The 17,532-nt window shown below is 56.2% G+C and overlaps 1 protein-coding gene across 15 annotated transcripts in view; it reads right to left on the bottom strand.

Moving 5' to 3' along the window:
* LOC144329386 (NF-kappa-B essential modulator) overlaps positions 1-17,532 on the bottom strand; it is a 26,624-nt gene continuing 9,092 nt past the window's right edge. For 4 of the 15 annotated variants that reach the window (XM_077988925.1, XM_077988919.1, XM_077988924.1 and 1 more), the window contains exons 2-10: positions 16,549-16,750; positions 12,072-12,283; positions 9,782-9,900; positions 7,892-8,044; positions 6,647-6,743; positions 5,470-5,613; positions 4,732-4,874; positions 4,453-4,514; positions 3,439-4,154 (exon numbers count right to left, since the gene is read on the bottom strand). In XM_077988925.1, the coding sequence (XP_077845051.1) occupies positions 4,012-4,154; positions 4,453-4,514; positions 4,732-4,874; positions 5,470-5,613; positions 6,647-6,743; positions 7,892-8,044; positions 9,782-9,900; positions 12,072-12,283; positions 16,549-16,735 (1,260 nt within the window). In that variant the 5' untranslated portion in view covers positions 16,736-16,750 and the 3' untranslated portion in view covers positions 3,439-4,011. Of the gene's footprint in view, positions 1,097-3,438; positions 4,155-4,452; positions 4,515-4,731; positions 4,875-5,469; positions 5,614-6,646; positions 6,744-7,891; positions 8,045-9,781; positions 9,901-12,071; positions 12,284-16,548; positions 16,751-17,532 lie in introns of those variants that run through there. The other 11 variants (XM_077988923.1, XM_077988921.1, XM_077988922.1 and 8 more) reach the window with 11 other exon arrangements.

A 17,532-nucleotide genomic window follows, 5' to 3' on the forward strand; every position in this document is an offset into this window, starting at 1 on the left:
TTATAAGCATTTAGGAAATATATTAACATGTAAGGGAAACTTCTCATTACTGGCCACCCAGCTACTCACGTCCCTCCAAATGTTAGCAGGGTGTGCACTCAGAGCTTTTACTTCTCTACTGGGGTCACGCTTTATCCATAAGTTTGGCACCTGGCCTGTTCACACCAACATGCTATAAGGCATGTTGCGTGTGAGATGTTCGAAATGCCAGCTGTGCCGGGCCACGTCGTTACATATGCAGCCTCTTATCTTACCCCGACCTTTGGCAGCTACAAACGATGAAGTGAAGCGCCTCCCCAAAGCCAGAGTCATCGTGAGTGCCCGACTCTCTCTTAGGGTTACACACCAGGGCTGAGGACGCTGCCTACGGGCTTGCTCCATCCCAGCAAATGGCCCCCTTGGAAGGGACGGCATTGCAAGGCCTCTGTCCTGCACCTTGCCGGCAGAGCGCTCACCTAGGGCTTCGTCAGTTGCCATTTTCAGATCACTTTTTGCTTGCTGTTGGACTTGGTGTTGTTTTAGTTACCGATGAGGGCGAAACACCTTCTCACTGTGCTTACTGGTCACCCGCACTGCTCTCGTGCGTTGGTTGGCAGGAGGGGGAGCGCGCATAAACACCAGAGAACGCCACAAGCTCCAGGAGGAACGGGGTTCTGGTTTGTGCATCAAGGGGCCGCAGCCAATAGGGCAGGCAGGCTGGTTCCCTCCCAAGAGTAATCCGACCAGTTGTTCTGGAAGCTCAACCTAAGTAAAGCCGAAAAGGAAAACCTTCGAATGCCTTACTTCCGGGCAAATGGTATGGTTTTAAATCCTTGGTGTCTGGTATACGGTCAACCCTACACCGTGCTACCAGAGGAGGAAGGAGGCAGGGCGGTGGGTTCTTCCAGCTCCCAGGCACTGCTGCTGCATTTGCCCTCATCTGTGTGCTCTGGAGGATGTCCCCATACTGGGTGGTGTGGTGGCCCTGAAGAGATACGTGCATATCTCATGGGTGTGACCTTCTTTGGGAAAAGGGTCTTTCCAGATGTAAAGAATGCCGAGATGAGGAGATCATCCTGGATTATCCATGTGGGCCCTACATCCAGTGACTGGTGTCCTTTATGAGACAAAAGGGAAGACACAGACGAAGAGGAAGAGACTGTGTGATGACAGAGGCAGAGACTGGGGTGATGGCTCTATAAGCAACCAGCAGAGGCTGAGACAGAGGCCCGTAAATGACTCTCTTGGCGCCTGCAGAGGAAACCAGCCTTGCAGGATGTGGTGGCAGGCACCTGAAATCCCAGCTACTCGGGAGGCTGAGGCACAAGAATTGCTTGAACCCTGGAGGCGGAAATTGCAGTGAGCTGAGATGGCGCCACTGCACTCCAGCCTGGGTGTCAGAGCAAGACTCTATCAAAAAAAAAAAAAAGAAAGAAAGAAAGAAAAAGAAACGAAACCAGCCTTGCTGACAACTTGATTGCAGACTCTGGCTTCCAACACTGTGAAGGAGTTTCTGTTGTTTTCAGCCCCAAGTGTGCAGTGCTTTGTTACAGCAGCCACAGTCCACTCATACACCCTCCCTCCAAAAAAAAATGTAAAGTGCTCTTGTAGAAAAATTGCAAGATTAGGAATTAAGTGCAGCACCCGTGAGCAGAGAAGCTGTCTGTGCCTTTCAGTTTCCCAAGTACAATCTGATGGACACCTGGCTTGAAGAAGGGGAAAGATCACTCCCCGCCACACCCCACCCCCAGATGCTGAGAAAGCCCTCAGGCCAGGTTAATTTTTAGAAGGCTTCATACCCCAATTCTAGCCAGCCTCACACTGTCAAATAGCAGGAAGAAGCCCTGTGAGGAAGCCTCGGGGTGGATTCACAACATCCCGTTCCCAACCAGGGCAGCTTGGAGGAGGGCAGGAAGGCAGGCCCGGGTGCTGGGGAGTCAACTTCCAACTTTGTTTCCTTTGCTACAATTGCAGGGTTAATGCCCAGGGCTCTGACATCCTAGGAAATTTCCAGAATCTTGTAAAACAAGTAGAGTCGTCTGTTCTTCATAATTGGGGCCAGTGTAGGAAACGGCATCACAAACTTCTGGAATGTGATGAAACAGCCACCACCGGTCACACTGAGCAGCAACACTCTTGGTGAAGACAAGAGCATGCTTCGGTGTTGGAAAAAGAAAAGTGCTTGTGTGTGAAGCATCCTTCCATCAGACCACGAGGTGGTCATGACGACTCCAAACTCAAAAGTAGTAAAAGGGGAAAAAAATGGATAAATGTGACTACACAAAGAAAAAAAAACTTCGAGGCCGAGAAGCACAGTAGTTTAGCAGGGTGTGGTGGCCCGCGCCTGTGATCCCAGCTACTCGCAAGGCCGAGGCAGGAGGACTGCTGGAGCTCGGGAGATCAAGGCTGCGGTGAGCTCTGATTGTGCCACTACACTCCCGCCTGGGTGACAGACAGAGACCTTGTCTCAAAACAAAAAACAAAGAAACACTAGTAGCAAGGTCAAAGCAGGAAAAGATATCTGCAATTTCTATCACAGGCACAAAGCTAATCCTGCTCATGGACAAAGAGTTTCTAAAAGCTGAGCAACAAAAGACAACAACCCAGTAGACAAATGGATAAAAGATATGAGCAGCCCAGCGGGGCACCGTGGCTCACGCCTGTAATCCTAGCACTTTGGGAGGCCGAGGCAGGCAGATCACCTGAGGTCAGGAGTTTGAGACCAGCCTGGCCAACATGGTGAAACCCTGTCTCTACTAAAAATACAAAAATTGGCCGGGCACAGTGGCTCACACCTGTAATCTTAGCACTTTGGGAGGCCAAGGCAGGTGGATCACCTGAGGTCAGGAATTCGAGACCAGCCTGGCCAATATGGTGAAACCCCGTCTCTACTAAAAATACAGAAATTAGCCGAGCGTGGTGGCAGGCACCTGTAGTCCCAGCTACTAGGGAGGCTGAGGCAGGAGAATCGCTTGAACCCAGGAGGCGGAGGTTGCAGTGAGCTGAGATTGCGCCACTGCACTCCAGTCTGGGTGAGAACAGCAAAACTCTGTCTCAAAAAAAAAAAGGAGAAAAAAAAAAAAAAATATATATATATATATATATATATATATATATATGTATATACACACACACACACATATATACACATATACATACATATATACATATGATATGAGCAGCCCATTCACAAGCAGAACTAAAAAGCATCCTTAAGTCTCAGAAAAGATGCTGAAGCTCACACTTGACGGAGAACTGCATGGCCTAGCGAATGACAAAAACCCAAACGGGCTTTCCCACCTCCTCCTTGGCAAGGCTAGGGAAATAGCGGGTGGGGAGAGACGGGAGACCAAGCTCCAAGGAGGAAGGGGCTCAGGTACCATCTACCCCATCGCCCATACTCAGTGGTGTCACTTCTCAGAATCTATGCCAAAGATACGCACAACTAATGCACAAGGATTTTTACTACGCCATTATTTATGGTAACAAAAACATTGGAAACAACCCAAATGTCCATCAATAGTGACTGGTTAAATACACATCGGTCTGGCTGCAAAATGGAATAGCATGCAGCCCAAAAGGAGAGCACCCGTGTGCACGGTACGAGGGCAGCACTCCCAGGGCACAGCGGTGGGTGGGTCGGTGTCCGTTGGGAGGAAGAGCTGCCACCCAGCTCTGCCAGGGGAAGCAGTTCTCCCTGAGAGCCCCAGGCCCCCATTCTTGACTTCCCCAGTGCGGGGTGGAGGAAGAGGGAGGGATTAGCCCGAGGCAAGTGGTTCAAGCAGACAGAAGGGAACAAAAAGAGCAGCGAGTCAGGCCTGATCAGGGCCGCATCTACCCTAAAAGAGGCGACCAGTGGACCAAGAGCTGAAGCGTAAGGCGCCGCGGCCAGCTCCTGGGTGGGGGTCCAGGTGGCATCCCAGTTGTGGTCACCCAGCCCTTCATCCTGGGCTAGGCAGGTGGGAGAGGAAAGCGCAGACTGCACGGTCCTGGGCACGTCCTCGGCAGCTAGTGGCCTTGCACTGGCCGGCCCTACTCAATGCACTCCATGACATGTATCTGCAGGGTGTCCATATCAGGGGCCTGATACTGGCACTTGGGACAGCAGAAGTCAGGTGGCTCCTCAGGGGGGCTCCTCCTCTGGCTAGGCAGGGCCAGGGGAGAGGAGAGGTAGGCTGGGAAAAGAGAAGAGTCAGAGGGAAGGGGAGGATGGAAGGGGACGGAGACTTGGCAGGACTGTCAATGGCAGGCCTGGTCTCACAGGCCACTCATGTAAAACCAGGAGCCGCCGATACCACGGCACGCCTCCCTTAGCCTCAGGGAAGGGGGTGGGCTACCGATGGGGTGGCCTATACGAGCTCCCGCCGTCAAGTCTCCAGAGAGCGACAGGAAGGTCGAACTGTGACCTCCCGCGGCGCAGCACCTGCCCTCCCCACCCACCTCCTCCCACAGGCCCAATGCTCACTCACTCACCGGGGGCGGGGGGCAAGGGGGCCTGGGAGACCTCAACATGCCGCTTCCTCATGTCCTCGATCCTTTGAAAACAGAAACCGTCCAGTCAAGGCACGCGTTTCTGTAAAGCTCCTTGGCTGGACTAGTGTCAAAGAAGCTCTTGGAAGCTCAGGTGAGAGGAGAGGGACCACAGTGAGCCCTAACCCAGAACACCAGGAGCCATCCGTCTCCTGCGGTCACCACTGGCGACCCCCCAGTGTCGCACCCACTGCTTACACGGGCACGTTCTCAGAGGCCCACCTGGCCGACTCCTGACAGCTGGCCTTCAGTTTGCTGTACTCCCTCTGCAGCTGCTCCAGCTGCTCCTGCAAGAGCTCCTTCTTCTCGGCCAGCTTCTCCCGAGCCTGCCTCTCAGCCTGGAAGTCCGCCTTGTAGATGTCCGCCTGGCAAATCCAACAGAAAGGGATGTGCCCGCCACAAGCCAGCCACCCACCAGGCACTGTGCCGCGCACCATAGGAACAAAGCAGAGCCCACTGCTGCCCTCCCAGAGACCCCAGCGGCGCAGAGGAAACAGACACGCCGGCGAGTAACGCCAAGCTCACCGAGAGGTCTAAGGAGCAGCACAAGTGGTTCAGAAGCTTACGAAAGGCCACTACAAAATGATGCCAAAGAGGCCAGGCACGGTGGCTCACGCCTGTAATCCCAGAACTTTGGAAGGCTGAGGTGGGCAGATCACCTGAGGCCAGAAGTTCGAGACCAGCCGGGCCAACACGGTGAAACCCTGTCTCTACTAAAAATACAAAAATTAGACGGGCGTGGTGGCAGGCGCCTGTAAGCCCAGCTACTCAGGAGGCTGAGGCAAGAGAATCGTTTGAACCCGGGAGGCAGAGGTTGCAGTGAGCCAAGATCGTGCCACTGCACTCCAGCCTGGACAACAAGAGCAAAACTCCGTCTCAAAAAGCAAAAAAAAAAAAAGAGACGCCAAAGAGGCACTCCAGGTCCCAGTGCCAGGGTGGGCCAGAGAGGAGGGCCCTCACCTGGGCCTTCAGCACCGGAACGGTCTCCATCACAATCTTGTGCTGCTCGGCCTCCTCCTTCAGCTTATCAATCACCTCCTGTTTGGCCACCAGGGCCTCCTCGGCCTGCTGGAGCTGCTGCTTGAGATCTTCCAGCTGCATTCCCTAAAGACGGGCAAGGGGAGCTGACGGAGCCTCGTTGGCCCGGGGCGAGGCTGGCTGAGAAGAACTGAGAAGGACGAAAGAGTGGCCGTGGTTGACCAAGCTGGGTGATGCCAGCCCCTGATTTGAGGGCCCATTGCAGGATCTCAGCGTGCACAGGGAGAAGACTGCGTCCTGTCACAGCCCAAAACGACAGAGGAGGAGATGCTGAGGTTTTTTTCAGGACTGAAGAGGCCGCTGAGGTCATCTGGCACAACCTTCCAGCCAGGCCGACATTCCCTTCCCAGAACCCCCAGCTGCACAGCCTTCCTCCCACCCTTCATAGGACACAGGCCACACCCACTCACAGCGAGCCGGTCCTGTGCCCGCCACGTGCACAGCTAAGCTGAGAGTCCTCAGTCCTTCCACTCTGCCACCTGGTCAGAGGTGCACTCCTCCCACACAGGCATCCCCAGCTCCCTGAGACACACGCAGACACACCCCACCAACGCTTCCCTCCAGAAATTAAGTGGCCAGTTTTGTAGCTAACTCTTCCCCACGTGACCTGGCTTCAGGCTTTGTCCTTATAAATCTCCTCTGGGTACACTTACGATTGATGGTGTCCTGCTAAAACGTGATCGCTAGCAAACTGCACCCAGCTTAGGTCTGATGAGGACAAACTAGGAAAAGGCTCCCAACCAACACTGGGGTGGAAATGTTGCCGGGCTTACCTTGGCTTGGGGGAAGCTGAGCCAGGTGCCTAGATGGCGATGGCTGGCAAGAGGGAATGTCCATGGAGACAAGATATCCCCAGCCCCACAGAGGGAGCATCCCAAGGCTCTGGTCCAGCCCCCTATTATGGTGGCCTGCTCACACTCCTGAGAGCCACATCCCGGGGTTGCCATCTCCCCACAGCTTCCCTGAGCTGTCACAGCTGCAGCCTGATAAAGGTCTAAGGCAAGTCAAGCGTCCCTCCCAGAAGCCCATTCTCAAGGTTCAGGGAAGCGGGGAGAGGAAGAGACAAGGCCAGCCCTAGAGCCCCGGCAGCCGCACTTACTCGCTTCCGCTCGCTGCCCACCAGGCTGCTCTTGATGTGGTTGTCGTATTCTTGGAAGAGCTGGTGATAGGCCACCTGCAACTGGGCCAGCTTCCGCCTGAGGAAAAGGAGCTTTTGCTGGAGAAACCACCTCATCCCAGTCCAGTCACAGTTCCTGCCTGCTTCCAACTCTACCCGCTCCCTTCCCTCCCTCGCATCACAGGCCTGGAATGGGGTCTTCCAAGGCTGTGTGAGGACTCCTGAGGCTGTCAGCTCTAAAGCAGAACGCTGGACTGGTCACCAGGCAGTTAATGTCGTTTTCCTAAAAGCTAGTATTTTAAAATGTTTATAATAAAATCGCGGCCAGATGCGGTGGCTCACACCCGTAATCCCAACGTTTTGAGAAGCCAAGGCGGGAGGATCGCTTGAGCTCAGGAGTTCAAGACCAGCCTGGGCAACATGGGAAAACATTACCTCTACCAAAAATACAAAAATTAGCCAGGTGTGCTGGCCTGTGCCTATAGTCCCGGCTAGTTGGGAGGATCGCTTGAGCCCAAGAGGCAGAAGGTACAGTAAGCTGAGATAATGTGACTGCACTCCAGCCTGAACGATAGAGCAAGACCCTGTCTTGAAAATAACAATAGTAATAGTAATAATAATAATTAATAGTAATAATACAATGGAACTACCCTGCACTCTTCAAAACTGTGAACTTCACAAACAGCTCAGAAAGGCAGGGGAACTGTTCTAAAGGAGACTCAAAAGGCACGCCAAGGACAGGAACCTGAGGTCCCAGATTGGATGCCGGTAGAAGGGAGGCTTGGGGTATTTTTGTTGTCTTTCTGTTGCCCAGGCTGGTCTTGAACTCCTGGGCTTAAGCCATCCACCCACCTTGGCCTCCCAAAGTGTTTGGGATTACAGGCGTGAGCCACGGCACCCAGCCTAGATGGGGTTTTAAAGGACAAGTCCCCTGATGACCTAGTGGCTAGGAAAAAAAACTACAAAAAAGGCCACGTGTGGACAGGCAGTGAGACGTGGTCTGGATAGCAGAGGGCATGATTGTGTCAAAGACAAACCGGGTGTCATCATAGTCGCCTCTACTGTTAGCAAGGCTAAGGGACAGAATGGGCCCGCAGCCACAGACAGAATCTGAAGGACTCCTCAGAAGGCAGAACGAACCATGGACCCAACACTTCTCGGCCTTTTGGCTAAGATCAAGTGTAGAACCACAGACCCCGTGGTGCGGCCCCGCCCCGGCTGACTCACTTCTCCTCCGAGGCAGCCTGGCGCTCCATGCGGAGTGCGGCCTCCACGCTCTGGCCCTGCATGCGCAGCTGGTCCACCTGCACGCTGTGCTGCTGCTGCAGTGCCTCACGCTCACTCTCCAGCTGCCGCGCCTGCTCGCTGGCCGCCCGGGCCCTGGCACAGGGAAAGAGCAGACTCAGGGAGGACAAACGGGGAGAGGAGGGGCTATGCGCAGGGCATGGGCGGGGGGGTGGGGGTCGGCTCTGAACACTCTGTGACCGTGAGCTGAAGCCAGGCAGCAGGGTGGAGGCACCGTCACCAGACACAAGGACAACTGCAGGGGGCCAGGTGGGAGCAGCAGGTGAGGAGCTTTGCTTGAGACGTGTTTGCTTCAATGTAGGGGCCCAGCAGGTGACCAAGTACAGGGTCAAGATGCCAAGGAGACCTGGAAGCCAGGGGAAGGGGGTGGTCCGAGAAAAGGATGGGGTCACCTGCATCCCGCAGTGCTGGGGCCAGATGAGAGGAGCCCTTGGAACTGCCTGTGGAGTTCCAATGGGGGGTTGCTGGGGGCCCCAGCAAAAGAAGTCTCAGTGGAGGGGTCAGGAGAGACTGTTGTTCCAAAAGTGAGAGACTGCCCACCTGGGCGTGCAAGCACTGAGCTCAACGCCGACTAGGACTCGGCCCCATCCCTGGTGCTGCCCAGAGCTCTGCTGGAGTCCCAGACCACCTGCTCGGATGCTCAGTTCCCACACCTGCCCCCCTACAGCTCCCTTAACCTCCAGTTTCCAGGGTCTGGCCTCAGCCCACCACACAGCCTCACTGCAGGGATGATGGTGGGTGCTTCTGTGCAGGTCCTGGGTGCCCTCTGGCCACAGGCAGACACGGCCCTTCTCTAGTCACCCCAACTCTGCTTCTTGGCTCTCCCCTCCACGCCTGCCCGCATGCTGCCCCCACACCCTGCACGGGCTCCCTCTGCCCATCAGAGCCTGGGTCGAGCTCCCCTCCCCTCTGCCCTGCCGGCTGCCCCAAGTACACCCTGACCGCCTACTGTGCTGGGGTGGCCGGGGCCCCCCTGGCAGCTGATCCATCTGTCTGGAGGGCAGAAGCAGGGCCGAATGAGAACCACAGAAACCTCCCTGCCCTTTGACCCAATGGTCCCACTCACAAGAACCAAGACCCCTTTGCAAAAGAGAGTAACCAGCAGGCCTGAGGCCACTGGTTGGCAAGGTTGGCCCTTGGCTGGTAAAGTTCCCTTGACACAGTGACACTTTCCTTAGTGGTCAGGGCGGTCCCTGCACCTGCGCCATTTGTAGGAACAACGTGGTTGCCATGAGCACCCACTCTGTTGCTGGGAGTCGGAGATTTAGGTACCTGCCTGGCAGAGGGCGCTCACAGGACCTGTCCCCGGTAAACACCCAGGGCGCCAAGTGTCTAGTGGGCATCTCTGGGCAGGAACATGGCCCGTGTGGGAGGCGCGTCTCACTGTGCCGCTCGCAGGGCGGTGGGAGGCTGGGACAGGGCTTCTCCAACTCCCCCCGCGGCTCCTGCCCTGGCGGCTCCTGCCCTGTGCCCTTTTCCAAAACTGTCATCTACCTCAGCCACGCGGGCAACCGTGCACCGGTCCCAGAAGTCCTTCCAGAGAACTAGACACCGTGGGTGTGGGCTCAGGGCCCCCAAAATGCCTCCTAAGGAAATAATCAAAACTCCATCAAAGGGTCACAGAGTGCGGAGAGCTGGCTGGGACCCAGGTCCCGGATGCCTGGCCCAGACCTCTCCTGACACCTGCCCCAACGTGTTTACGCAGCCTGCCCCGGTCTAGCCTCATCAAGGAGCAGCCTGGAAGCCCCTAAACCCACCTCATGCTTTTGGAAACCCTGGAAGGGGTCTCCGGAGCTGGCTCCCACGACTCACCGACCCTCCAGAGTCTGGCATTCCTTAGTGGCAGCCTCCAGGCGACTCTGGCTCTCCTGCAGCTCCCCGAGCAAGGATGTCACCTGGGCTTTCACAGAGGCCTTGTCCTCAGCCATCTGCTGCAGGAGAAAAAGCCACTTCCTGTCAGCACTGCCTTCTCCCCAGCGGCCCACTCCTGCCATCCACAAGCCCCGGGGCAACCCGCAAGAGGCTGAGGCCTGCGCACCATGAGGCCTTTTTTCCTGCCCTCGGCACCCCCAAACCTGGGTGCCCTGGGGCCTCATGAGCCCAAGGGCCACCCAACCCTCCCCAGCTGCCCACCTTAACCCTCCGCCACAGGGTGAGACACACAGATGGGGCCAAAAGAGATCCCCAAAGAGACGAAGGAGCACAAAGCTGCCTTGAGGTTGTCAACGGCTTAGTCACTGCCCCGGCAAGCAGGCCTTGAGGGCTGAACCCGGTGGCCTTGCGGCTGCAGCCCCAGCAGGGGATCTCTCTCAGCCTCTCTGAGACTTGGGGCAAAAGGAGGTCAGGCACGAACAGGGCAAAGTAAACACAGGCCCCAGTCCACACCCGGGGCCGCTAGGATGGGAGAGTTTTTGCAAATCAAAGAGTGGACACTGAATTTTGTTAAACACTGGGAACTGCAGAACGTCTCGGCAGGCACGCTCCACTCAAACCCCTGCACGAAGACACCCGGCCACCACCTCACGGGGCCTCTGGGAGCCTAAGGCCGCGCCCTTGGGACGCCCCGGCCCCCTTTTGAGTGAGTTCCCGTCTGGAAACGCTCAGGGCTGTCCAAAGCATTTACTGTCTGTTCCGGCCAACACCTGACCTCCCCTTCTTACAGCATTTACTAGCAAGGGCTTAGCCTGTCCCTTTGAGACATCTGTGTAGCACCCACAACCCAGGGTCTTTCCCGAGGGCCCCGCAGCCACTCCTTGGAAATGGAAACCTCAGGAGGCACGGGGCCCGGTCTCCCAGTCTCCACGGGAGGGAAGAATCCCAACCTTGGTAAGCACCGGCAGCTCCCACACACGGCTGGCCTCGTGGCACGGACGCTGGCTGCCCCGTCATCTTTCACCTGAGCCTCCACTCGCCCCCTCCCGACTCCCTCATCCTCCCTTCGCAAGGCCATGCCGCCTCTGCTGGGGCGGGAACGGAGCTCAGCTCTCTCCCCCGTGAGCGGGGGTTTCTGAAGAAAATCTCTTTTCCCAGCTTGAACAAAGGCCCGCTTTTGTGTATCTTTGTGTATCTCCGGTGTTCTTGTCAAAAGAGGAGGACAGGCACAGAGGCCCGCGGGGACAAGGCCACGGGATGACGGAGGCGGAGGCTGGAGAGGCGCCGCCGGGGGCCCCCAGCGCCGGGGAGAGGCCTGGAAGGCCGCTCCCTCATGTCCCTGGCCGGGAGCCCACCCTGGGGACACCACCGCTAGCTCAGCCTCCAGGCCTCCGGAACCGGGAGGCCACACGTTTCTGGGGCTTCGGCCTCGCTGAAGTCTGTGGTGCTTGGTCACGGCAGCTGTAGAAAACTCATCCACTTCCCACACAGGAAATCAACACCTTAAGCCAGGCGCTCCAAGCCCTGAGTGGAGTGGCGTGCACAGCCCACCATCCACGCCTTTTCCCAGGGGAGCGGAACCTGGCTGTGGCAAGTGCCAGGTACCCGCCAGCAAGTTTCCTCTCCACCACTTCTCCCCACCTTGCCCCTCAAAGGCAGCACAGCCCCTTCCTGACTAACATCGCCAGGATCCTGCAATCAGCCAAGCCCACACACAAAGGCCCTGAAACCAGGGGGTCTGTGCTAACCACACGATTTATGGGGGAGCCCTGGGCCACACAGCTGGACCTCTGGTGGCTGTAGCCCGAGTGACCAGGGTTGGCCACACAGGCGCTCCACGCCTACACAGCCCACCCCCCACGGAAACCCTGGCCGCCACGGCTGGGTGAGCTTCCCTAGTTATGACTCCACGCATGCTGCCCCCACACTGTTGCTGAAAGAAACAGGTGCTGTCGGCACAATACCTGTTGTGCCCTGGGCGAGGAGCCACTGAAGCTCACGCCTGGTCTCTCCTGGAGCCTGTCCTGTGCACCCTGAGCCTTCGCTCACCGTGACCTGTGTCCTTTCCTTGTAATAAACCGGAACTCAGAGTGTGACGGCTTTTCTGAGTTCTGAGCCCTCCCAGCACAGCCCTGAGCCCCAGGGTGCTTTGGGAGACCCCGACCACGAGTTCCCTCGTGGAACACTGGCGTCACCATGGGTTTTCAGAACCTGGCCCTGCCCCGGCTACCTGCTGGCATCTCTTCAGGTGCTCTACCTCCCGCAGAGCCTGCTCTTTCTGCCTCTTCAGGTCGAGCTTCTCCAGGCTGAGTCTCTCCACCAGTTTCCTGGCCTCTTGGAATTTGCACATGAGGAACTCCTTCTCCTCCCTCTGGCTGGCTTGGAAATGCAGAAGCTCCTCGCAGCGCTCTCGCAGCATCTGGTTGCTCTGCCGGATGGCATCTGGTGGCAGAGGGGATAGTGGAGGGGAGCTGGGCAGCCCGGCCTGCTGGGCCCTGCCTGGGCCCACATGGGCCTGAGGCTCAGGAAGTCAGAGGCTAGAAGTGGGGCCACCCATCCTGGTGCCCCTCCCCCCCATAATACCAATGCAGCTTCTCTCAGGGGTGGATGGCGTCTCAACACTCCCTTTTGTTTCTTTAAACACTTCCAAAATCCATTACACAAATGCCCCTCACTTTCTACAAGAAAACAATACCAAACACATCAGCTTCACTTAATAGCATGTGTCGGCCAGGCACAGTGGTTCATGCCTGTAATCCCAGCACTTTGGGAGGCTGAGGTGGGTGGATCACCTGAGGTCAGGAGCTACAGACCAGCTTGACCAACATGGTGAAACCTCGTCTGTAATAAAAATACAAAAATTAGCTGGGCGTGGTGGCGCACACCTGTAATCCCAGCTACTTGGGAGGCTAAGGCAGGAGAATCACTTGAACCTGGGAGGTGGAGGTTGCAGTGAGCCGAGATCACACCATTGCACTCCAGCCTGGGGAACAGAGTGAAACTATCTCAATTAAAAAAAAAAAAAAGTGTATGGCCGGGCGCGGTGGCTCAAGCCTGTAATCCCAGCACTTTGGGAGGCCGAGACGGGCGGATCACGAGGTCAGGAGATCAAGACCATCCTGGCTAACACAGTGAAACCCCGTCTCTACTAAAAATACAAAAAACTTAGCCGGGCGAGGTGGCAGGCGCCTGTAGTCCCAGCAACTCGGGAGGCTGAGGCAGGAGAATGGCGTAAACCCGGGAGGCGGAGCTTGCGGTGAGCTGAGATCCGGCCACTGCACTCCAGCCTGGGTGACAGAGCGAGACTCCGTCTCAAAAAAAAAAAAAAAAAAAAAAAAAAAAAAAAAAAAAGTGTCAAATGCCACTTTTTTGAATTTTTACTTTTGTAGAGGCAAGATCTTGCTATGTTGTCCAGGCTGGTCTCACATTCTTGGTCTCAAGTGATCCTCCCACCTCGGCCTCCCAACGTGCTGGGATTATAGGCATGAGCCACTGTGCCTGGCCTTATGCCACTTTCTTTGTAAGTGACTCGAATTCATTTGTATTCTGGTCAGTCTGAGGTGTGCCTGCCCTCAGATGCTCGGTAGTGGTCCTTCCTGGCCTACATCTCTGCTGTCTTCTGGATCAGGGGGTCCTAATACGCCTGCAGACTCCCAGGGTCAGCCTCCCAGGCAAACGTCACTGCAGCATTGATGGCTGCAGCCTGAGAGGCCCAGAAGTCTTGGACCAGGCAAGTTAGTGGTGTCTCTGAGACTCAAAGTCCTCATCTGCATAGTGAACAGAGACAACAACATTCATCTTACAAGACGAGGAGGGTTAAACGAGAAAGCAGAAAACAAACAGGAAAAACCGCTGGTCCTCCCCTCACCAGAGCATATGCCATTGCCAGGCAGTCAGCAGAGGCCACAGGAAGGAGAGCCCCGCACCCAGGAGACACCCCAAGCAGTGAAGGAGCCATCTGAGGTGACAAAACTGATAAGTGATATGCCAAGGTTCTAGCAACTTTATAGCAACTACAGAGCTGGATAAAATGGGGAAGGCAGTAGCTACCCCGTGATCAAAACCCTCAACCAACTAACTGTTGCTTGCTGATGAGCACAACATCCAACCCCCATTAGAATCCCACTGGCTCTGCCCAAAGCTCAGCTCATCTGCAACTTGTCTTTTTTTTTGAGACAGAGTCTCACTCTGTCGCCCAGGCTGGAGTGCAGTGGTGCGATCTCGGCTGACTGCGACCTCCACCTCCCAGATTCAAGCAATTCTCCCTGCCTCAGCCTCCCAAGTAGCTGGGATTACAGGTGTCTGCCACCACATCCGGCTAATTTTTGTAGTAGAGATGGGGTTTCACCATGTTGGCCAAACTGGTCTCAAACTCCTGAGCTCAGGTGATACCCCCGCCTCGGCCTCCCAAAGTGCTGGGATTACAGGCATGAGCCACTGCACCTGGCTGGCAACTTGTCTTTTAAAAAATGTTTTGAACTGAGGTAAAATTCACATGACATCAAATTCACCATTTTAACTAATTCAGCAGTTTTCAGCATGTCCATCAGGTTGCGCAACCATCCGCACTATCTAATTCCAGAACAGTTCCGGGACCCCATTAGCAGTCACTCCCCAGGCCCCTCCTCATCTGCATCTGCCTCTGCAGATTGGCCTCTTCTGGACATGTCTCATAAGTGGAGTCACACACTAGAGACATGCAATTTCTTCTGTGAATCTCCCCCTAAACATTCTAAATACAGCTTCCTCCATAAACATAAGCATGTACATCTTGCGGGACAGACATCTTTTGGGCCCTTGGGGGCTTGGCCCAGGGCCTGACACAAGTTTCACTTGCCACCCACAAAGCTCAGGTCAGGCAGAGCAAGGGGAGTCAATACAGCCTTGAGGCCTCCCTGTGCCCCTGAAGCCCGGGGGAAGCTGCTGCGCTGAACACACAGCCTGGAAGGGAAGCACGGCTGGCCTGCAACACTCACCCTCAATTCCCCCTCAACAGAGCACTCTCCTGGGGATGAGCAGAGGCCCTCAGTCTAGCTGTCACCTCTCTGTGCACCAGTGCTCTGAAGATCTCAATACAGTGGGTCTCACCAGGGACAACTGTATCCGCCCAGGGGTCATTCTGCAATAAATATCTGGGGATATTGTTAGCTGACACAACAGGACAGGTGCTACTGGCATCTAGCAGGTACACGCCAGGGACTCTGCTCCACAACCCACAATGCACAAGAGAATTCTCCAGCTCCAGGTGCCGATAGCACTGAGGTGGGGGACCCTGTCCTGGGGCAGGCAGGTTGTGTTGGGTCTCCGTGCTCCAGCAGGGCCTCTTCAATTCAGCTTCGCTGTCGAGCAGACCAAGCAGCCCCTTGACAGCAAGCTGACTGCACTGACCCCTTCCTCCATGGAAGGAAAGGTGATTTGCCGTGACAGGAAGAGGAGACACATCCAGGCATGGGTCTTGTCCCTTCCCACAGGGTGTTAGCCAGAGCCACTCTCTGAAGCCTACAGAGTATGTGACTTGTCAGCACAGAGCCCCACATAACATCTTGGACCACAGTCCAGCAAACAAGGCAGGAGAGTGGGCCCATGATAGCGGCCTCTACTAGTCACAGCACATGCCACCTCGCCCAGGAGCTGCCAGCCAGCCAGCCAGGACACGGAGAGCCAACTGAAGACACAACTGAGGTGCCAGCTCAGGGATGACTCCCGCAAGGAAGGGGTGTTGTCCTCCACGATGGGGTGGACACTTTGGCCTGAGTCCCCAGCAGGAACCAAAGGGTGAAGCAAAAGGGGCTACAGGCCGCACCACACACAATGAGCCACGTGGGGAGGCTGTGCCGCCCCTCCCTGCAGCTCTGGGACCGGCGGTTTAGAAGGCCGCCGCAGCAGAAAGGCAAGAGTGTATGGTGGGGAGCCACCTGGCACCCCTGGGCTAACCCAGGGCAATGCAGAGCAATGGTGGGGAGAGGAGGCGAGGGGGAAGAATGGCAGGGGCTGGGGGTGCCATCACGCCCAGGGCGCGGGCAGGAGCGTGCAGCTGAGCCCTGAACCCACGACGACCTGGAGCTGAGCAGCACCGAGGGTGAGGGGCGCCCAGATGGCAGCCTAGGAGAGAACTCCCCAGTCCCAGCCGCTGAATGTGGGAAGTCAGCCTTCACCTCCGCTGAGGTGTGCGCAGGGACTGCCCCAGAGGAATGTTGCCTGTGGGGGCCGCACACCTTCCTTCCCAAGACAGACCACGCCCCTCTACCAGGGCATGCCCCGCCCATTTCCAGGACAGGCCCACCCCCTCTCTGGGCAGACCACGCCTCTTCCCAGGGCCGACTCTGCCCTGTCCCAGGATGGACAGTACTTCACGAGTGCTCAGTGCAGGGACACAGAGGCCTGGACATGTTGGTCCAACCTGGAAGGTTCATTCCAGCTCCAGAGCTCCCTGTAAGGTCCAACAAGGCTGTCCTGGAGCCTACCCGGCAGCGTGCTTCTCCCTCTGCCCACCCCGGCTTCTTCCACTGTCCCTCCTTTCCCTTCCCAGTACTGGTCCTGAGAGCACTCTAAACTTCCTCCCTGCTAATCTGCATCTCAGAGTCTACTTCCTGAAACCAAGAGGGAAGGCAGCACATCCCCACCCCAGGCCCAGGAAACACAGAGGTGCAGGTGGGGAGAAGATGCCTTCCCCTCAGCAGGGTCGGATCCCCTGACTCTTTCCTCACCTCGGAGCTCTTGATTCTCCTCCAGGCAGCGCTGGAGAGTCTCAGGAGTGCCCTGCTCTGAAGGCAGGTGCAGCATGGCTGGCTTCCCCAGAGGAGACTCTTCACCCAGCACGTCCTGATCTGCTGCCGGGCCACCACTGGGCTGCACCATCTCACACAGTTGGCTCTTCCAGAGGTGCCTGCTCATCCAACAGGGCAGGGGCTGAAAGAGAAAGGCAGCAGGGGAGTCACAGGAGACCCACATCCTTACCCACCAGAACGAGCCTATGAGTTCTGGGGCTACATTTTAAACAGAATGCTGATAATTCGCCTAGTGTATCAGGATGCTAAAGTGGGTTTTCAGTCTAAGGGGCAGCAGATACTCCCATTCCAAAGGGAGGTGCTGTACCACCCATGTGGGACTTGGAAAGGCCTATCTCCAGGCTGGAAACAGATGAATTTCACCAGAGGTGGGAGAGTCACAAGAGGACTGTTTGTGGAGGGAGATGTCAGTATGCTGGGAATCCTGACTCCCTACACACCTCCAAGCAGGAGAAGTGGAGGGTACTGGCCCCTCATCCAGTGTAGTAGGCTGAATGGTAGCCCCGCGAAAAGACATGCCCATGGTCCGACCCCTGGAACATATAAATGTGATTTAGGAAAAGGGTCTTTGAAGACGTAGGATCTCACGATGAGATCATTCTGGGTGACGTGGTTGGGCCCTAAATCCAACAACCAGTGTCTTTATGAGAGACAGAAGAGAGAAGCCAGAGGGAGATGCAAGGGGAGGAGGCCATGTCGGGACTGCCTCGGAGACTGGAGTGAAGCAGCCACAAGCCCAGGAATAAATGGGGCCATCAGAAGCTTGGGAGAGTCAAGGGAGGATCGCCCTCTTAGAGCCTTTGAGGGTGTGGGCTTGCTAACCCTTTGGTTTTGGACTTCTAGTCTCCAGAACTGTGAGATTAAAATGTCTGGCAGGGCGCGGTGGCTCATGCCTGTAATCCC

The sequence above is a fragment of the Macaca mulatta genome, chromosome X (assembly GCF_049350105.2).
Source record: "Macaca mulatta isolate MMU2019108-1 chromosome X, T2T-MMU8v2.0, whole genome shotgun sequence".
In the NCBI taxonomy this organism is placed as follows: Eukaryota; Metazoa; Chordata; class Mammalia; order Primates; family Cercopithecidae; genus Macaca; species Macaca mulatta.